The 18,725-nt window shown below is 43.7% G+C and overlaps 3 protein-coding genes across 3 annotated transcripts; 1 reads left to right on the forward strand and 2 right to left on the reverse strand.

Moving 5' to 3' along the window:
• Positions 1–246: 246 nt before the first annotated feature.
• Positions 247–5,713, forward strand: LOC124300540 (4-hydroxybutyrate coenzyme A transferase). The gene is made up of 6 exons (XM_046754758.1): positions 247–571; positions 3,316–3,468; positions 3,574–3,813; positions 3,968–4,372; positions 4,461–4,727; positions 4,831–5,713. The coding sequence occupies exons 1-6, from the start codon at positions 385–387 to the stop codon at positions 5,013–5,015; spliced, it is 1,437 nt and encodes a 478-aa protein (XP_046610714.1). The 5' UTR covers positions 247–384; the 3' UTR covers positions 5,016–5,713.
• Positions 5,714–5,867: 154 nt separating this feature from the next.
• LOC124300541 (TGF-beta-activated kinase 1 and MAP3K7-binding protein 1-like) lies at positions 5,868–8,232 on the reverse strand. The gene is made up of 6 exons (XM_046754759.1): positions 8,030–8,232; positions 7,642–7,879; positions 7,436–7,568; positions 7,101–7,341; positions 6,713–6,969; positions 5,868–6,633 (listed from the first exon to the last, which is right to left on the reverse strand). The coding sequence occupies exons 1-6, from the start codon at positions 8,118–8,120 to the stop codon at positions 6,172–6,174; spliced, it is 1,422 nt and encodes a 473-aa protein (XP_046610715.1). The 5' UTR covers positions 8,121–8,232; the 3' UTR covers positions 5,868–6,171.
• A 7,474-nt stretch (positions 8,233–15,706) lies between these two features.
• Positions 15,707–18,076, reverse strand: LOC124300544 (uncharacterized). The gene is made up of 4 exons (XM_046754764.1): positions 17,818–18,076; positions 17,582–17,736; positions 16,050–16,118; positions 15,707–15,961 (listed from the first exon to the last, which is right to left on the reverse strand). Exons 1-4 carry the CDS (start codon positions 17,951–17,953, stop codon positions 15,743–15,745), a joined length of 579 nt encoding a protein of 192 aa, XP_046610720.1. The 5' UTR covers positions 17,954–18,076; the 3' UTR covers positions 15,707–15,742.
• Positions 18,077–18,725: the final 649 nt, after the last annotated feature.

The following is an 18,725-nucleotide window of genomic DNA, read 5'->3' on the forward strand; positions in this document are numbered from 1 at the left end:
TTCTAGAAAAATTATCCACGTTATAAGGCGAAAAAATGAAATATATTATGTATAATTTTTCGTTCTTATCGAGTTTCGATACCGTCTAACACCGCTCCTGAACGTAAGAAATATGGATTATTGTGCTGCCGTCTATATAAGAAATCTGCAGAATGGTTTTGGCGCCATTCGAAGAAATATCGGTCCGCTAGGTTGGCAACGCTGGTCGCGGGTCGGAATGAGTTTGAGGCAGTGGATCCGACACTTGGCATCGGCACTGACCATTCGGCAGTCAGAAGCTTGCCGTCGGCCGGTTTGGTCGCGCGAGCAGTTACGAGGTCGGTGCAACGCGTCGATATTGTTTCCGTCATTTGGGTGTGCGTTGGTTAAATTAGATGCCCGATTATGGCCGCTGCACTGAAACGGGTCGCTTGCCTTACGAGGACGCTCACCGCCTCTTGGCCAGCGCGATGCCAAGCCTCGAAAAGCTACTTCACTTATTCCATGGAACCGGGAATGCCCATTCCCGACAAGCAGCCCGTATGGACTTCGACCGCAGACGAAGCCATGGAAAAGGCCTGCATTAAATCAGGTATTGCAATTCCAGACGTGCGATCATACCTGCAATAATTCGTTTCATGCATTTCCGCGTAGTTTCCAGACCCACGGTCCTAACCACTCACGTTCAGTTTTCGCTCCTCTCCATTTATACACCAAGCTCCGCAAAAGCTTCGGGAATTTTGCCTACGCAGAACTTCGTACCTACCAGTAACGTTATAGCACGGCGATTTCGATTCCGATATTTTCCGAGACTCCCCTCATTGCAGGCGTCGCTGTCGTTCGAATCTTGGACGCGGATAGCGAAGCGATCGATAGAGAGGGAAAAATATCTGGGATTATTTTTAACCCTTCCGAATTCAACGTAGATAATACACCCCGGTTATTTCATTTGCCGCTCTTATTCAGATCGATGTATATGCATCATTGCAACTAGGTCGGCTGCTCTGAAACTCTCTTGTAACAGCCAAGCCTTGATCGCAAGCCTCGTTGTAATCAAGCGCAACAATTTAGCCCGATAATAATCTTGATACGTGTACGTATGTGTTCTTCGTACGTGTTGCGATAGGTTCTTATATTGTAGTTGTATGCGGTGATCGTGCGTAAACCGTTCCACGTCGCCACTTTATCCCGTGACAACTTGAAACGCATTCGTACCTGGTTGCGTGTAACGTAATGCTGGGTTTGCGACACCGGTCATAAAAGTATGCGAAAGTTTATGGTGTTCACTATCTTTGCGGCACCGACCTAGACTAGCGCCTTTATTCCACGTTTATCCAGTCTTGCAATTAATTTTCAGCCATCTAATGGCTCGCTTCCAACTACAGAAATGAAAACAAGTTGACCACTACACAGGCAGATTTCAGCGTTGAAATAACTCGGTCGACTACACAGCTTCGCGGATATATGGGTCAGGAGCTCATTTTCCAAATGCAATGACAAGTTATTACCGTTCTAATCTGGAGCTTTGCTTCTATGTTATTGGACGCTGACTTGTAAATGAAACTCTCCAACGTGAAGTTGAAACTGCTTCTTTCGCCGACGACGGTTTACGCGATCAAGAAATTATTCGACCCCCGTTACATCGATTGGAATTTCTATTGATTCGACTTGCGTATACCGAGTTGTCGTCAGTTTTTCTCTGCGATTGCCGATGTGACTGTTTTTCATTGTGAAAAAAACAAAAACAATCGTACGATTTCAATTGTTCTTCGGACAATGTGCTGAGTATATTCTAGCTGATAACGAATTATGTATATTACGGATAATTGATTCAATTCTGCCCGGACGTAGCGGGAATATTGCTGACGACAAGGTCGAAAACACAACCGCTACGTTGGGTGATGATCTGGTAGAGTCTGGAACGGCTAATCTGCGGCACAATTTGCATCGTATGTCAATAGTGCATTCGATTCGGGTTTTTTCATACGTCTGCGGTTTTATCTACGAGCAATTAAATCCACTACACTTTTTCTGCATATGTACTATAATACGCGCTGATTTCCCAACAATGCTCATTCTGTAAACACTAAAACATGTCAAAATGTGTAATATATGACGTATAACCGTAGATTTTAATGACGTCTCGGTTGTTGTTTGTATTTGGTTCAAAGAGGACTTTGGAACTCGTAGTTACTTATCCCCTGCTTTAATAATAACGCTGCCGATAAATCGCTCGATCGCTGCGTACGAATACGCGTATCGTAACGTTCCGACTGTACGTATTTCTATTGGAGATTGAAAAATGTATTTGCTATTTGCATTTTCGTTTTCATATAACGTACAAACGATACGACGATTAACGCCTACTTTCAGGAAGACAAAACGCGCGTGTAGTCACAAAGTCCATTCGAAAATGTTTGCCTAACCGAAGACGTAAATTCTTCACCGATCAGGTCAAATTTATCTTATATATATACACGTATTAAAGATACTTGCAACTGTAGGATGTTACACTTTTTTTTTTTTTTTGTACAGCATTCGTTGCAAGCCACGCGATACATGGCTATTTAGTATTCGTTCCGCTTTTTGTTTACTATACGCAATGTCACCGAACTATGACCCGAGTGACCCGCGATACATTATAAATATTTCTGTACATTTTTGTTTTCTTTTCGTCTCGTGAAAAATACGTGTATACAGATATCGGTATTAATTCCTTATGCTAGATACAAGCTTTGTTCTATAGTATGAAACTTTATCTCCATTTCTACTGATAACTGATGAGTATTATATATGTGCGGAAGAATAACAGCCGGTTCTATAGAATGTCACAACAATTCGAAATTCGTGCAGATCAGAGATTGGATGGTACGATATTCTTTTCGTCTTAATCGCGTCGCTTGTTTTCGAAATGTTCTCTCGTTTAAAATTTTTTTAACGCACGCCCGTGTATCCGGTTTTTGGAAATTAACTGATACTACCGCATAGTCTATAAAATGAGGCCAAATTTTACAGTTTAGTGGGTAAGTATAAGTATGCACGTTAAAATATGATTTATCCAAATGCGTTTTCCGCTTCTTTTTTTTCATCATTTCTTGTCAAGCAAACAATTTACGAAAACTGCAAGATGCTCTTTTGTGCTAAAGTATTCGGCATCGAATAAAAACGGAAATAAACATGTGGACGATTCTGTTAATCGTGTTTTTTTACCACACTCGCGTTTGAAAACACCTGTGAGAGGTAAAAGATTTTTGCACAATTCCACCAATTAGCATCGAAATAGCGAACACCAATTGATTGGATTGAAGATGTGAATAACTGTCTAACTCCTTTCAGACGATCTGGTGTTTGCCCAGGGCGCAGCAGCCACTCCGCTAGAATTGCTTAGAGCATTGACGAATTACGGAGTATGCCAAAACTTGGAAAATGTCAAGATTGTCCACATGCACCTCGAAGGGGAGGCTCCGTTCGCACAACCGGAAGTCGCGAGTACGTGAAACATCTTCGACGGAATATTGATTACCGAAAAACTTGTGTAGTCGTTTGTAATCGATATTATTGTTTTTTACGTTTAAACTTATTTTCAATTTTCAGAACACTTCAGATCTATGAGCGTTTTCATGGGGGGAAACGTCAGGGCAGCGGTAAACGAGGGCAGAGCCGATAGCATCCCCATCTTCCTTCACGAAATTCCAAAGCTCTTTATGCAAAAAATATTGCGACCAAGAGCGGCCCTCATTCACGTCAGTGCCCCGGATTCGAGGGGCTACTGCTCGTTGGGAACAAGTGTCGATTCCGTAAGATCAGCCTTGGTTAACTCCGAGATAATAATAGGTGTGTGAAACATCAGGGTAATAATCTGTAAAGCCTTTCTTCTGCTTAACGGTAATCGATTCTTGCAGAGAGAATTTTTAGTCTTGTCAGAAAGTATCGTGTAGTAGACGAATAGACGGAGATTTTATATACTTTACATGATTCACTTCGGCAGCACAAGTCAACAAGCACATGCCTAGAACATTTGGCGATGCTCTTATTCACCAAAGTCATTTTGACTACGCCGTCGAGCATCACACTCCCCTGCCAACTCACGGAGGTAAACCACCGAGCAAAGTTGAGTCTCAAATAGGCCAGCTCATAGCGGACAATCTTGTCGAGAACGGAGCAACGTTGCAGATGGGCATAGGGAGCATTCCTGATGCGGTTCTATCCGCTTTAAAGGGTCACAAAGACCTGGGAGTTCACAGTGAGATGTTCAGCGACGGGGTCGTCGATCTTGTCAATACGGGCTGCATCACAAATAATAAAAAAATCAGGCACCAGGGACGCATTGTCGGGTCTTTTTGCGTTGGCACCCAAAAGCTGTACGATTTTATGCACAACAATCCGTTTATCGGTTAGTTGCCACTCGGTCTATTTAATTTGTCTTAGAGGCAAAATATAAAATAGTAGTAAGTAATTGTACAATTTCCCGTTCTCGGCAGAGATGTTGGTGGTCAATTATGTCAACGACCCTCATATAGTGTCCCTGCAGCCAAAAATGACTGCCATAAATTCGTGCATCGAGGTCGACATCACTGGGCAGGTATGCTCTGACAGTATAGGCACCAGAATGTATTCTGGATTTGGTGGACAAGTCGACTTCATACGCGGAGCTGCTATGGGTAAGGATGGCATGGGAAAAGCCATCATAGCGTTACCGTCTGTAACGAACAAAGGAGTGAGCAAAATACAACCCGTACTGAAACTAGGTGAGAAATTCTCGTTGAATTTTTTCAACTCGTTAATGACGAGTTCAAAAAAAAAATTACGCGACTCTGCGACGACTATTTAATGTTTATTTGTTGGTTTTAGGAGCTGGCGTGGTTACTACAAGAGCTCATGTTCGTTACGTTGTCACTGAACATGGAATAGCAAGCTTGTTTGGTAAAACGCTGCGACAGAGAGCGCATGCGCTGATAAATATTGCACATCCCGATCATCGGGAATCTTTGGAAAAGTCGGCGTTTGAACGTTTGAAGTGCATGCCTTGTCCCTAAGTCCAGATGCACCGATACACTCTGACAGCCTAAAATAATACCTAAAAATTATGATGCTTGTTCCTTTGAAAGATAGTAAGGTTTATACGCCAGACGTGATGCAAATACGAAGGAACAGTGATTATATTTTTTTAAAACAAATCACGTTATCCCTAGCTGAACTCTTGCTGGTATAACTCTGCTATAATGCGCCAAAATGTATTTCCTTAACGATTTTAATCGTCGTGAATAAGAGAGCAGCCGATCCAGACATTGAATGTTACAATCAAAAACAAAACTCCAGGTATTCCGATCTTTACATGGAAGAAACTTGGAGATATTGGATCGTCGACTAAACCAGAAACGTACTGCGTGTCAGTCGCAATGAGATTCTAGACCTCGTTTACCATTTTATTTTTAACGCCTTACATGGGTGCAGTTATCTGTGGATAGATAATGGCGATAGAAGAAAAAAAACTATTTAAATGTCACTGTGTATAGTAATCGTATACACGGATAATAAACTAATACCAACAGGAATAAGCCTTTTAGTCTCACGGTTGTCGCAAACTCGATCCTGAAATCATCTTGATCCTACAGTGAGGGAGAAAACAAACCAGCAAACTACTCTTTAACTGTCCGATTGGGCGATGGTTGTATTAAAAAAATGTACATAATAAAATAAAATTTTGCCTTGCGACAAAAAGAGTTCAGCTCAATTAGAACATTAATAAAGCGATTTTGAAAATTGTGACGAATGATTGGGATGGGAAAATAACTGATCAAATCTAAATTTTCCGAATAGTATAGCAATCGTTTATAAATAATTTATAAAGAAATATATATATATATATATATTTTTTTTTTATCATATCGTTTCCATCATTTTTAATAACGAGATGACATTTTACCGATATGTGATTAATGAATGCTATGTGATCAAGACTGCATTGTCCGTTTGTTGCAGCAAATTGATCAACGCTATTAAGGGATAATAATGGCCCAGTTATCACGAAAAACTTAATTTACTAACACAAAAGTCATAATATTACAAATATCTTACAGTGCATCCCTACAAAGAATCAATAATAATAATCGTAACGATAGGCGAGTTGAGATCTAGGTAATGACTAATGAAAAAAAAATCAAATAGACAACGACACACTCGTAGTCGTGCTTAAAAATTGATACCCTCTGGCAAGGTTCCCTCCTCGCGTCTCTTCTCAACAGTTTTGAAATACTCTGAAAAGTCGACGTACGGTTTGATTTTAGTATCTCTGTTCACGGGCTTTCCACCCGGTGGGTACATGTCTGAAGTGGTCGAAGTTTCAGTCGTCGATGTATCACAGTTTTGTTGATCGGACGTATTTGTTCCGCTGCTCGAATAGTAGTCATTGTCCATTCGGGATGGTACGGGCACAGTTTGCACGTCGGGATTAAACCTCACCGACTGAATAGTAGGGCTTTTTAGGACGTTGGGCAAGGGAAAGTTAAAGTTTCTCACTAACAATGTTATGTCGTCTCTTTTTCCAGTAGTCAACGTATTCTGGGAATTGCTCATGTTGACGTCATGATGTATCCTCACTATTTTATCCACTACTGCTTGCGCCACTCCCGTCAATGTCGACTGTACCCTAAACTGGAGACAAAAAGTACTCGTGAATCACTTTCGCTTGACCAGACTCGAACAAACATCTTCCCGTTGTTCATAAACGTACCTGTTCGACGGCCATTTGGGCCAACTCTTTGTTGACCTGATCAGTTCCGGTCGCTTCCTCCAGCGATTTGTAGAGACCTCTCGACATGAGCAGCAAAAATCTACACGAATCGTCGAGTTCTATACCACCGTGTATCTCCGGCTCTGCTATTATTGGCTCTGTGCTCGCCGATGCCAATTCCTCAAATTCCCTGTATCCCCCTTTGACTAGGTAATTGCCAAGGCATCTCGTGTTTTCCTGGTTTCCAAGGTGTGAACCTAGAGAAGCAAAGTTACGGTTACAGCGCAAGCTGATGTGTCAAAGAAAAATATTTGGGGGTGGGGATTCTCTAAATTGTCTTGTTTTGTACTCATTTCGCCCTATTACGGTAACTTATTGTTATAGAGACCTTGTTTAACAGAGTCAATGTCCAATCCAAGCTGAGACAGCCTCAACAGCTCATCCTCGTTCCTCAGATCGTGATCTACACTTAATTGCACGACTCTCAAGACCTGATTGCTGTCAGTTCTGCAGAGTAATGCTCTACTGTCTCCGACGTTTGCTACGTATAAGCGTCCGCCGTAAACTAAGGCTACCACCGCGCTTGTTCCAGCCGACAATTCGCTGTTCAAAGAACTCAACTTGTCCACCTAAAAAGAAAGAAAAATAACAATTGTTACACACGATCGAAGTAGATTTATTACAACGTTTGTTTCATATGTCGTAAAACAAAAAAACAAGTACCAAGTATGGAAATTTTTGGTAAGTTTCATACGAATTCAGCCCATCCGGTATGTCGAATTGCAGACTAGCCCGTTCTGCCAGAATATCTCCAATAGAGTCTAGATATCCACGTTCCACGGTAATGAAAGCTTGCCTGAGAAAAGAAGCGACGACAATATTAGTCCTAGGTTTGATTCACCTTTCCAAGAATATAGGAAATTATTTACCTTAATACTTCTTTAACTTCCTCGTCGGTCGATTTGCCACTGAGCTGTCCTAAGAGAATTTCAGCTGCCATACGCTGAAGCGCGAAAGTAGCCGCCTTCGTTCCCTCGTGTCCATCGAAAACTCCGTATAAAAAAGTTGAGTCGTCGTACCGACAGTGAAAACTACGGTCTTCGAACGGATGATCCTCCTGCCGGCCACCATCCTCCCTATATATTTGATTCGTTGAAAACCCCACACCTATGGAATCGCCATCAAAATTTTCACCCATTTTCAATTAGAAATTGATTCGAGCGTTTTTCATCAAACATTTTGGACTTCTGTTATTTGTGAGTAGTCTTCAGTTAGGCTAGACTAGGTTAGGACTTGTTGGAATTGTCAATCGTCTACCTGACTGTTTGCAAACGGGCAAGTCGTCGGTCCAACTATGCTGGGCGTCTTGATACGTTAGCAAATTAGGCCTCTCTGCTCTGGTCGGCATCTCGACAATTTTATTCTACAATCACTACGCGTTTCCTACCCACGGAGATTGACGCGTACCTCCATTTCCCATTACGATAGCATTATGAACTATGCATGCCATTCGAGATGAGTCAGGTGGGCGAATTCTGCCAGCGAATGAAAATCACTCGATCAAACACAGATTGCGCACGCAGCTTATCGAGCGATCGGATCAAATGAAAGAAAAAAGTAACGATAATGAACGTGATCGTGGGTCGAGAGAATCGGTACGTTTCAAATGATGTACAGCTATATTGTTTTATACGTTACAATTTATCAGTAGTATTGAATGTACGATAATTCTGTCTTTTACTTCGCAACTCGCAGCTAAAACGGCATATCTGTGATACCGGACCTAAACCTGGAAAAATCAGCTCGGTGAGATGGCAAATTGCAACTCCGGTTGTCTATCTGTAGGTGCAGAGATGACTTTTTATGTCGAAGCCCGCGGTACGTAGTTATTTCCATCTCAACGATTCGAAAGTTTCGCTTACAATTCGAACGAAATACATTGATCAGAAATTTTCCACGGACTGCATATGCGCGTGGACTAGACATTTACTGACAGTTTCATCGAAGCCAGTTGTAACTGTCACGCTACGGGTAATTCGATTCTAGTCATTTGAGCATGGTTTCAACTTCCCCGATGACGTCAACGCCGTCCAGCTTGTCCAGGCGACGCGCGAGGTCGCCTTTGATCAATCCTTTGAACCCCTGTTTGTCAACCCCTTCCAGGAACCTGGAACCCGACGTCGGTATCATTACTCTTGTATACCGATGCTGCATCCGGTGTATCCGATTCATCCACATTTACTACCGAGTAATCAAAATTTCTCACTTTTCCAAATCGTGTAACCGTTCTATATCTTTCTTGATCCTCTGGACCTGCTCCATGCGAGAGACGTTCAAAAAATTGACCAATTCCTCGGTACCCATGTCGGTTAAAGGTACGTCTGAAAATGTTCGATAAGGAGGCAGCTGAGTTTATCATCTTTTAAAAATAAAGATAAATTCGGGTCTACCTCCGAAGACCGATTTTCTCATTCCCTTATCGTGAGTATGATCTAGACGGATTTAGAGCATCTGCCGTATATTTTTCAACTCACCTTATCTCAATAGGTGAGTCTTACGGAAAAACTAGCTAATATGTTATTCTGTTAAACCAGGAACCCTGGTGAAAAAACCCCTGGTACAAATAATTCTACGAATTTCTATGGAAATATCTACGAAGTTTTGCGGCAATTTCTATGCAAAAGTACAGGATTTGGGTCAATTCGTAGTTTTTCTTATTAATAATAATCTACGAAAAACTGTACGAATCGTTACGGAATCTCGAGTTCAAAAACTATGGATCGACCCAAATCCTGTACTTTTGCATAGAAATTTGCGTAAAACTTCGTAGATATTTTCACGGAAATTAATAGAATTATTTTCACCAGGATATAAGTATATCCATGCTAGAACACACGCCTGGTTCATTCCCTTGAAACAATACCCGGTGGTGAGTTGACCGGGGTCAGGAGTGTCGTGATATCGGGAGTCGAGGTGACCGCGTCGTCGGGGATCGTCACCGGCACTCCGGCTCTGTATATCTGCTCTAACGGGGTTTGCTCCGTGTACGGAGTCGGCCCTCGGGACATCATCTCGTTGTAGGTCAGACTGACATTACCGCCCTTCTCGACCGATGGAGAACTACCGCCGGACTCGACGTTCCTATTATTATCTTCTCGCGGTCGAACGGAGGGCGATGACGATTCCTGTAGCGAATGACGACAGAATATTGTACAGTTTTTAATTTCTTATCACGCACTCTCTTTCCCCCCCCCCCCCCCCCCCCCCCCACTGTGGATAATTTCCCACGTTTCCTTGCTCCTTTTCCGGTCCCTCGTCGTCTTCGCCGTCCTTCGAAATCCTCGAAGTTTCCCTCGCGCCGCTCTTCGACGCCTCTTCATTTTCCAACGCTTCGCCGAGTTTCGCGTACTGCTCGATAAGGTCGTCCTGGACCGCCTGGATGCAGACGTTCACGTCGCCCGTGTACTCGCCCTCGGTGTTCTTCAAGTCCAGTAGAAACCTCAGACACCAATGGAGCTGAGCTATGCCTGGGACCGAGCGGCAATTCGGTTAATAACATCGTACTATGCACCGCAGGATCTTCTCCGTCATAATTCCACCGAAGATTCTTATTTACCGACGTATTTTTTGTCCGGGTGAAAAAGCATCCAGATAACGCCAAACGCGTGATCGTGGTAAAGCCAGGAAGGTGGCAGAAGGGCGTTCATCACGGATCCCGAGGACGGAATGCTCGGAACTTTGAAGGAGTAGACGAGCGGCTGGATATCGACGATGTCCTTGTTTTTTTCTCTACCCGGTTTCTTCGCGGCGCTGCGTAGAGTCGAAATTAGCAGAGATATTACGCACGGTTTGCACGCGGCACACGCATGCCTTAATCCGAAGAAAAATATCAACTCACTCCGTTTTTTTAAGGGTCGAATTCGACCCGGTTCCGCTCCTCGTCCGATTTGATCGACCATTTTTAGAACCGTCCGATGCGGAATTCTCAGTCGCCGAGGATTGCGATGTTCTTGATCCTCTGCCCGAACGCATCGTTCGGACGATAACGAGGACGCGTGACGATGCAGGCAAGTACGATTTACGGTGTCGTTGAATCGATCTTCACATTTTCGTAGAAAAATATTTACGCGCAGTGCTTATTCCACCCGTAATTTATTAATTTTTAGTTTAAAATTTTTTTGGTTAAAAAAACACGACTGTCGCAGAACAAAAGCGTGACTAAGAAGTGTAATCACACGCACGATCGCACGTGCGCGCGGTGAAATTCGTGCGAAATTAACGAATCAATTGATTATGTCGGAGATCTGAATGTCGTCGGGGTCATCCTCGAGGTCGTCGGAGTCTTCCTGATCCGGCGGTGGCGTCCCGATTTTACCCGATCGTTTTAGGTTCGCGATTACCTGCATCAGTTGGCCAATGTTCTGCGGATATCCGTCGGCCTGTTTCAACCCCCGGAAATAAGCCTCGGTGTGTTTCACGTGCTCTATCGTGATGTCTTCGTACGCGTGCTGCGCCAGCATCATCACCGTGCTGAATGCGATGCTGCACATTCGAACCTGCAGCGAATAATACGAGCAAATCTTTTCCACCGGAAGTAGGAGAAAGGCGGTCAAAGTGGACCCGTGTGAAATTTCCTTGAATATTTTCAAAATTGAAAAAAAGTCTCAAATTTATTTATTCACTTGCATCGGGAGACTTTTAGCGTCAAACTTTTCCTATAGGACTTTTTCCGAATCCTAGTAAAATATAGTTAATTTGATGTTAACAATCTTCCGATGCAATTAAATAAATAAATTCCCAATCTTTGGTAATTTGGAAAAAAATTCGAGAAATTTCAGGTAGGACTCACTTTGTCCGCAATTTTTCAACTATGCGGTCGACGCTCGTCTTTTGTCAGGTTTTCCTTTGTTGGTTGAAAGCAGATGACTCATCGATTAAAATCTCGACTTGTAACGTTATTTCCTTAATTAGCGCACCTCGTCTGTTCCTACCCTACGTACCTACTCTTGGCAAACAAAAGGAACTCTCGTAATAATATTTGATACTTCGGGAGTGGCGGGGAGAGGAGGGCCTATCCTGCCAAGCTAGACCCATTGATTGCTTCCTTTCGCCTTCGTCTCAACGTTTTGGGTGTTGCAGCGTACGTACGGCAGCCGAAAGTTTTTCTTGGGGCAGCTCAATGGCGAAACGACCGACGATCAAGTTAAAGAAGTATTAAGGAGAGGAATTACCGATATTCTTGGAACAGCGAATCAAACGTAGGGCTAATATTGTCGTCACCTCTCTTCTCGGGCAAACTTTCATTACCGTGATACGTGAATATCTAGACTCTGTTGGGGATATTCAGGCAAAACGGGCTCGTCCGCAATTTAACATACCCGAAGGGCTGAATTCGTACGAAATTTGCAAAACATTTCCTTACTCGGTAGTTATTTATTTATTTATTTTTTTTTTTTTTATCCCAATTAATATACCGTGATAATACCGTAACGGTAGCATTTTTCATTATTTTTTCTACGTGGAAAAGTTGAATTCTTTAAACAGCAAATCGTCGGCTGGAACAAACGCGGTCATAGCCTCAGTTTATGACGGAGGCTCGTACGTAGCTGGAGGAAGCGACTGAAACTGATTAGGTCGACAAAGAGTTGCCCAAATAATGGCTGTGGAACAGGTACGTTTAGGGAGGACGAAAAGTTGTTTGTGCGAGTAGGGAACCTTGCCAGAGGGTATCAATTTTTGAGCGCGACTACGAGTGAGTCATCGATTTATTTGACTTTTCTTTTTCATTAGTCATTCATTACCCAGGTCTCGACTGATCTGTCTTTTCGGTACGCGGCGGTCGTCATATCGTCAAATCCTTGCGACGGGGATAGATTCCGGCGCCCAATCGTCGGGGTGACGACGAAACGTAGGAATGGGCCTAGCTTGTCACTGGTGGGACTAAGGGGCGGAGCGAGTAGGACGGGCCCATCTTCCCCCACCACTCCCCAACACCCACTTAATAAATAACGACTCAGGATAAATACCGACCAAATTGTTTCTTTCCTCATCCTTGGAAGGTTTGTGAAAATTCGAACACTTCATTTGCGTATCTAGTACTTCGCTGATCGATACTGTCTTCGCGTCCGCACTTGCGGCTAATATTGTAGATTTGTTGTTCTGAAAACGTGATTTTAATTTGGGGTCTCAGTTGGCGACTTAAACCTGCACTTTCATCGAGAGAAAGACAACTTTACGGTACTAAACTCACTTTGTACTCGACATCTTTAGCGATCTCGGTTCGAGACGGATCCTTGTGAGGTGAAGTGACGTGTTTCAAATATCCTCCGGGACGTGGAGCGACGAAGAATAGTTCCGGGTGTTTGTCCTTGAGAAAAGCTCCGGCTGGAGTCATTTTTTTTCCACTACCGCTCGAGTTTTTATCTTTGTTAGTTAGTTTGCTTGATGTGTGCGGAGTGACATCGTTTAAACTTGAATTGGACGGCTTCATATCAAGCGTGTTGAACTGGAGATTTTGACTGAAAAAATAAGCCAAGCAATTGGTATACGGAACTGGCAGAGGAGGCGTGTCTTCGGTTACGAATGACCTGAACTGCACGGCAGAGTCGATTTGTCGATAAATTTTCCACGTTTTCAAATGTTATGGACAAAGTTATGAAGTGTGTGAAATAAAAAAAAAAAAAAAAAAAAAAAAAACCGACACAAATGTCAAATGGATAAACTTCTGTGAAAAATCCGAAACACAAAATCAATTTTTCGGCAAATAAATTTAACCAAAATTCAAGTAAGTATACATACTGTTGTAGCATTTATATCGTACTCGATCAAATTCCGTGCATGCCATACTATATTCCCTTCTAAAATTGACAATGAAAATAAATTGGAACAAAATTATCACATACACCGCATACCTACATCATCTCACCTTGTAATTCGCTTTCAGAGTAATACGCACTACGGACAGAAACGAAAGGCTCCTCTTCAAACGATCCACCATCGTCACATCTGTATGACAATTCCTCGATACATCCGAAAGAAAACAATCCGCTACCGTATCCCAGCAGTAACGGAAAAAACAGTTTCACTGAAAGTTGCGTGAAAGTAACAGCTCAGAGAAGCAAAATCATCTCCGGAAGTCGATGATATGGCGAGTAGACCCGGTCTTGCCGGTCGCGGCGGCCAGTGCGGAGCGGGTCCGTCGGGGGCGGCTCGGGGGTCGAGGAATCCTCCGAATTTGACGCGGTCGGCGCAACTAAGGGCGGCAAAATCGGCGGCCTTCGTCAAGGAGCAAACGGCAAAGGATCTGGCGGAGGCTACTCGAATCGGTGCGAGTTGCGGGGCGCAGCGGAAGCCGCGGGTTCCTCGTTACACGAAGGGCCCGCCGCCGGCGGAGCCGCGCAGAATCGACATGACCAAGCCGACGATGACGAAGACGATGTTGGCGCGGATGAAGCACGCCGAGGAGTTGACCAAGAACCTCGCCGCCCAGAGGAACGAGGCGACCTTCCAAAAGCGGGCCGTACGCCCGCCGCCTCCCGGGGGTCGCGTGCCCAAACGTAAGGCCCCATCGCCGCCTAGGCGGCCGCCCCCGCCCTGCGCCGAGCCTCGGGAGGACTGGAGGCCCCAGGGCGCCCTGCAGGAGGCCGCGGTCTCGCATCCGGCCTTCCAGAAGCTGATGAAGATGCGGGAGACCAGGGCGAGGAAAGGCGCGGAGGGTGCGCAACCCGGATCCTGTCCAAGGAGCCCGAACCGGCGAGAGGGGGGGCTGTCACCGCCCCAGGCCCACTCCTCGATGATGCCGAGGCCGAGGCGGGGGAGCCCGGGACCCAGCGCCGAACTCTCGGCGATAAGCGAGAAGACTTGCGAGCTCGCGCAGTCGATGAACGCCGAGGTCGTCCAGGCGGAACCCGTCGGCGAGGGACCCGTCCAGAATATCGTAATTCCACCCGGCGCTGTCAGCCAGTGCAGAACGACGATCGTCGCGCTACCCGACACCTCGGGGGGCTCGGCGAATCGCTCGATGCAGCTGATAAACGAGACTCTGGACGAGCAGGACGCCATTGAATCAGCCTCGGTGAACAACAGGCTGTGCGAGCTGCAGCACGCCCGCCGAGACTTCGTCCTCGCCGTTGCGAATGTCGGTAACAACGCGATAAACCTCTCGGAACGAGGGCCGCCACCCTGTCCGACCCCGCAGCGCGGTCTCTATCAGCTGCCGGACGTGGAGGAGGATCAGTTCAGGGTGGAGTACGGCAGAGATCATCCCTCGGTGATGGCCGCGAGGGAGTTCGAGAGGAAGATGAAAAGCTCGCTGCACCAGAGGGAGCAGGACGCGAGGATGGAACGGGAGTTTGCGAGGGTCGCGAGGGAGGAGGGAGGACTGCGCCTCGACGTCCCTCTCGAGCAGGAGATCATGGAGGGTGATATATCCTTCGAGGAGGACGAGGGCGGGTTCATTATACCTTGCTCGTCGAGGATCAGGGCCTCGATGCCGCCCATTCCGAGGAAGAACATCGCCGCCGTTCCCGACGCCATCGGTCCCGACGAACTCGAGAGGTTCTTCAACCCCGCCGCGTATCCGTCGCCCTGTCCTCAGACCGACGATTTCGAGGCTGCGCCCCCCGGCAGAGAGGGGCTCAATCGCGATCTCTGGGAAATCGACGATCCTTGGTACAAGGAGTGCCCTCAGCCCGACATGCCCGACTTGATGGACTTCAACGACTGCTACTGATTCGCACGTCCCCGACAAACACATCGTACATGCATAGACGTCGGGATGTCCCTTGTACGCAATATCCTCAACAAGGACCACCCTGATACACCTGTTATTACATACATTATACGTATACCTATAATAGAATATGAATTACTGCGTGAAAATCCTGTTCCACATATATTATATCGTCACACACTTTTGTTAAATAATATATTTATTTATATAATGGTACAGAAGCTCATTTTTTCAATATAGATCGAAGCAAGGGTAAACCGCTGCATATAGATGACGCCGTGCGGTTTATAGTATGAGGGCTATAATAAGTCGCTGAGTTTTCGGGCGCAAACCGGGATCGATGTGACCTCGTCGGTACCGCAAGCCGCGCGACTGTTACCCGAGAATTTACCAACCGCGATGTAATCCCGCGATTTCGATCCACGTCGACTCTGCAGACTCCTTGCGACCTGCTCTTTCAGCGCGGCTCGAATCGTCGGAAGACCCTTTATTGTTGACGAGAGTCGCTCTTTGACCACCTTGGCAAGGGATAAATCAAAGACGAGGAGCTTGAATTGGAACTTATTAGTGTAGGTCTTTCGCGATATTGCCATTCGTTTGATATACCTGTATTCTTCTTGCCGAAACCACCGGCGTTTGCCGCGGAACGTAAGGCGGCCTTGCGAGCCACCAGACCTACGGGAATTTCAAATATATAATATATAAAAGAGGGAAAAACAGTTTTGATAAGGGAAAAGTACCTACGAGGCTGGAGCTGGCAGCCAGAATTAGCAGCCTAACGTTCTAATGTTCGTTGGCATAAGGTAGTGAAGTCCGAAAGTCAGTATTTTGTGAAATACCTTGAAGATCCGATACTTTTGTAGAATTATGAGGCTGAAGTGTATTTTTTTAATTCGAATAAGTTCAAAAGGTTCGATTGTCAACTTTGGCTGCTAGCTTCAACTACGTGGGACGAGTCTGTCGGTCTGACCGACAAATTTTCGCGATGATATCGAAAATGTTAGAAAACGAAAGAAAAATTGGAATAAAATTTATACATTAAAAAAAACATATATATTTAAACTGGGGAAAAAATGCATAATCGGTTATTTAGAATAAAGTGTTAAAGAAGATTTGAAATTATTACATTTTTCTATGCATTATCCCGACATTTATGAAAAAGAATTAGTATAGTAGGTTTAGAAATAGTAATTATATCTACTGTTAGAAATTTACAAAAGAAGGTGTATGAAAAATCTTTCCAGTAATTTTCACCATCACGAACACACTAGGTCGTATAAAATATACGAAAATAAACTAAGCGATGCAAAGTACTATGTAAATAAAAATTGGCTGTCATTTTTTAATTTCATAATTATACATATAATTAGTGCAATTTTGGATAAAATAAAAGTTGTGAATTGATTTGAAAGCTGTTTGTTTTTTTTCATCCACTCGGTGTCCGTACGCAGTTTATTTGGATGTGTGTGTGTGTGAGCGCATATATTGTTATTATTAATTTCTGTTATTCGAGTCCGTTACAGATTTTAATATTAAGACTTACATACACTGTAATTCTTTTAATGTAATATTCTAATATTCATATGAGTTATTCTGAAAAGATATATCAAGTCGGCGTTTTCATAGTAACTATGTGATTTTTTGTAACAGTACCTCGATTACCCCTGAATTTTTATATGTTATGTCAATTTTGCACATGCAATAAAACAAATATTTATACTAAAAGTTTCTCCGTGCAGGTTGATCGGTTAGACATTAAGAACCGATTTGTTTCCGGTAGAACCGGAATTGCGAATTAAACGGGACACGGCAATGTTTCATGCCCATCACTTGATTGTAAAATCCTGTAAGTTTCAAATTTTTTCATCCGGTCGTTTCCGAGATCATCGCATCACCGAGTTTATCGGACGAACCGACAGACCGACATTTTTGTTAAAAACCTGTTTCTCGGATTCTAGTGGTTCGAAAATGTCAAAACTCGTTGAAATTAGAAAAAGCGATTATCGACCGAAATCAATACTCTTCCGATATCACCAAAGGTGATGAAAAGTAATAACGGGGAAAAAAGTGAAGAATCAAGTTCCGAACATTTCGAATCCAATTTTTTTCCGTCTTTCATAAATTCTACGTATACTGACGCGTTCCATCAGCGTATCCTCGTCGTCGCATTCCTCCAGGTCGGCCTCGTTCCCATCGACGAATACCATGTCCCCTATTTCCTCGTCGGAATCGTGCTGATCGTCGAAATCGCTCAGTATTGACGAATCGCTTCGCACATTCCTGCATGCGGATTCTGTACGATTGATTACAGTGAGTGTCGGGCTCTTGCAGTGCAAGTTGAATAATTAACCGAGCATTTGAAAAATCGGCGTACTTTCCCCATCGACCTCGTCGGCATAGTGAATTGTTTTTCTTTCCTTCTCAAAACCGCTGCTATGAACTTTGGCGAACTCGAGTTTTCCTCGGTTTGTCGACGTCTTTTTCACCTCGGGGGCACAACAGCAAGACATTTCAATGGATCGTTGTTGTACCAACGAATGTCCTTCACCGTGTACGAATATTTTTCGTAATGTTTCAAAATTTGGTCCAACCTCACTCTATCATTTTAATACAGATAACATCAAGTTTCGATACGGGTCACGGTTCATTTCTCGTAGCTGCAATGAACTCAAATCTTAAAACCACCCAAGGGACTTGTGAAAATATTTCTGTTTTTCATATTTACTATTAACTTTTTATGGTTCCCCGATTTCTGAATTAGCTGATGTAAAAAGCCTGAACGATGTGGCGGTTAGTTTTGAAATGAGGAGCGTCAGCATTAGTCCGGCACGATATCTATCGATCTTTACTGATATCGATAACTACAGGTTAAAATTTGATAGTTTTTATCGATGAATACTAATATTAAATTCAACTTTCTACCCTACATCTATCATTGTAAGGTAAATTTAATTATCGAGTTATTACATATTATACCTAGGTAATTATAATAAATTCGCTGTATGGTGAAATGCTGTACAGAATAAGTAATTCTATCATTAAAGTAAATTTAAATAAACAATGTATTGATATTTCGTTAAATATCGTGCAACATTAGTCAGCATGTTGCGTGTAAATTTTGCTGGTCTTTATATTTAAAATTTTGACTGGTATGAAAATGGAATATCAAATATTGCCGTAATCACTAATTATTTGATTTTTGAAAATGTAAACTGTTGCCATGGGATTTAAAATCTCGATTTCGTTTCCAATTCGCATTTTAAATTCCACCATTTGAATTCC

The sequence above is a fragment of the Neodiprion virginianus genome, chromosome 3 (genome assembly GCF_021901495.1).
Source record: "Neodiprion virginianus isolate iyNeoVirg1 chromosome 3, iyNeoVirg1.1, whole genome shotgun sequence".
Lineage (NCBI taxonomy): Eukaryota > Metazoa > Arthropoda > Insecta > Hymenoptera > Diprionidae > Neodiprion > Neodiprion virginianus.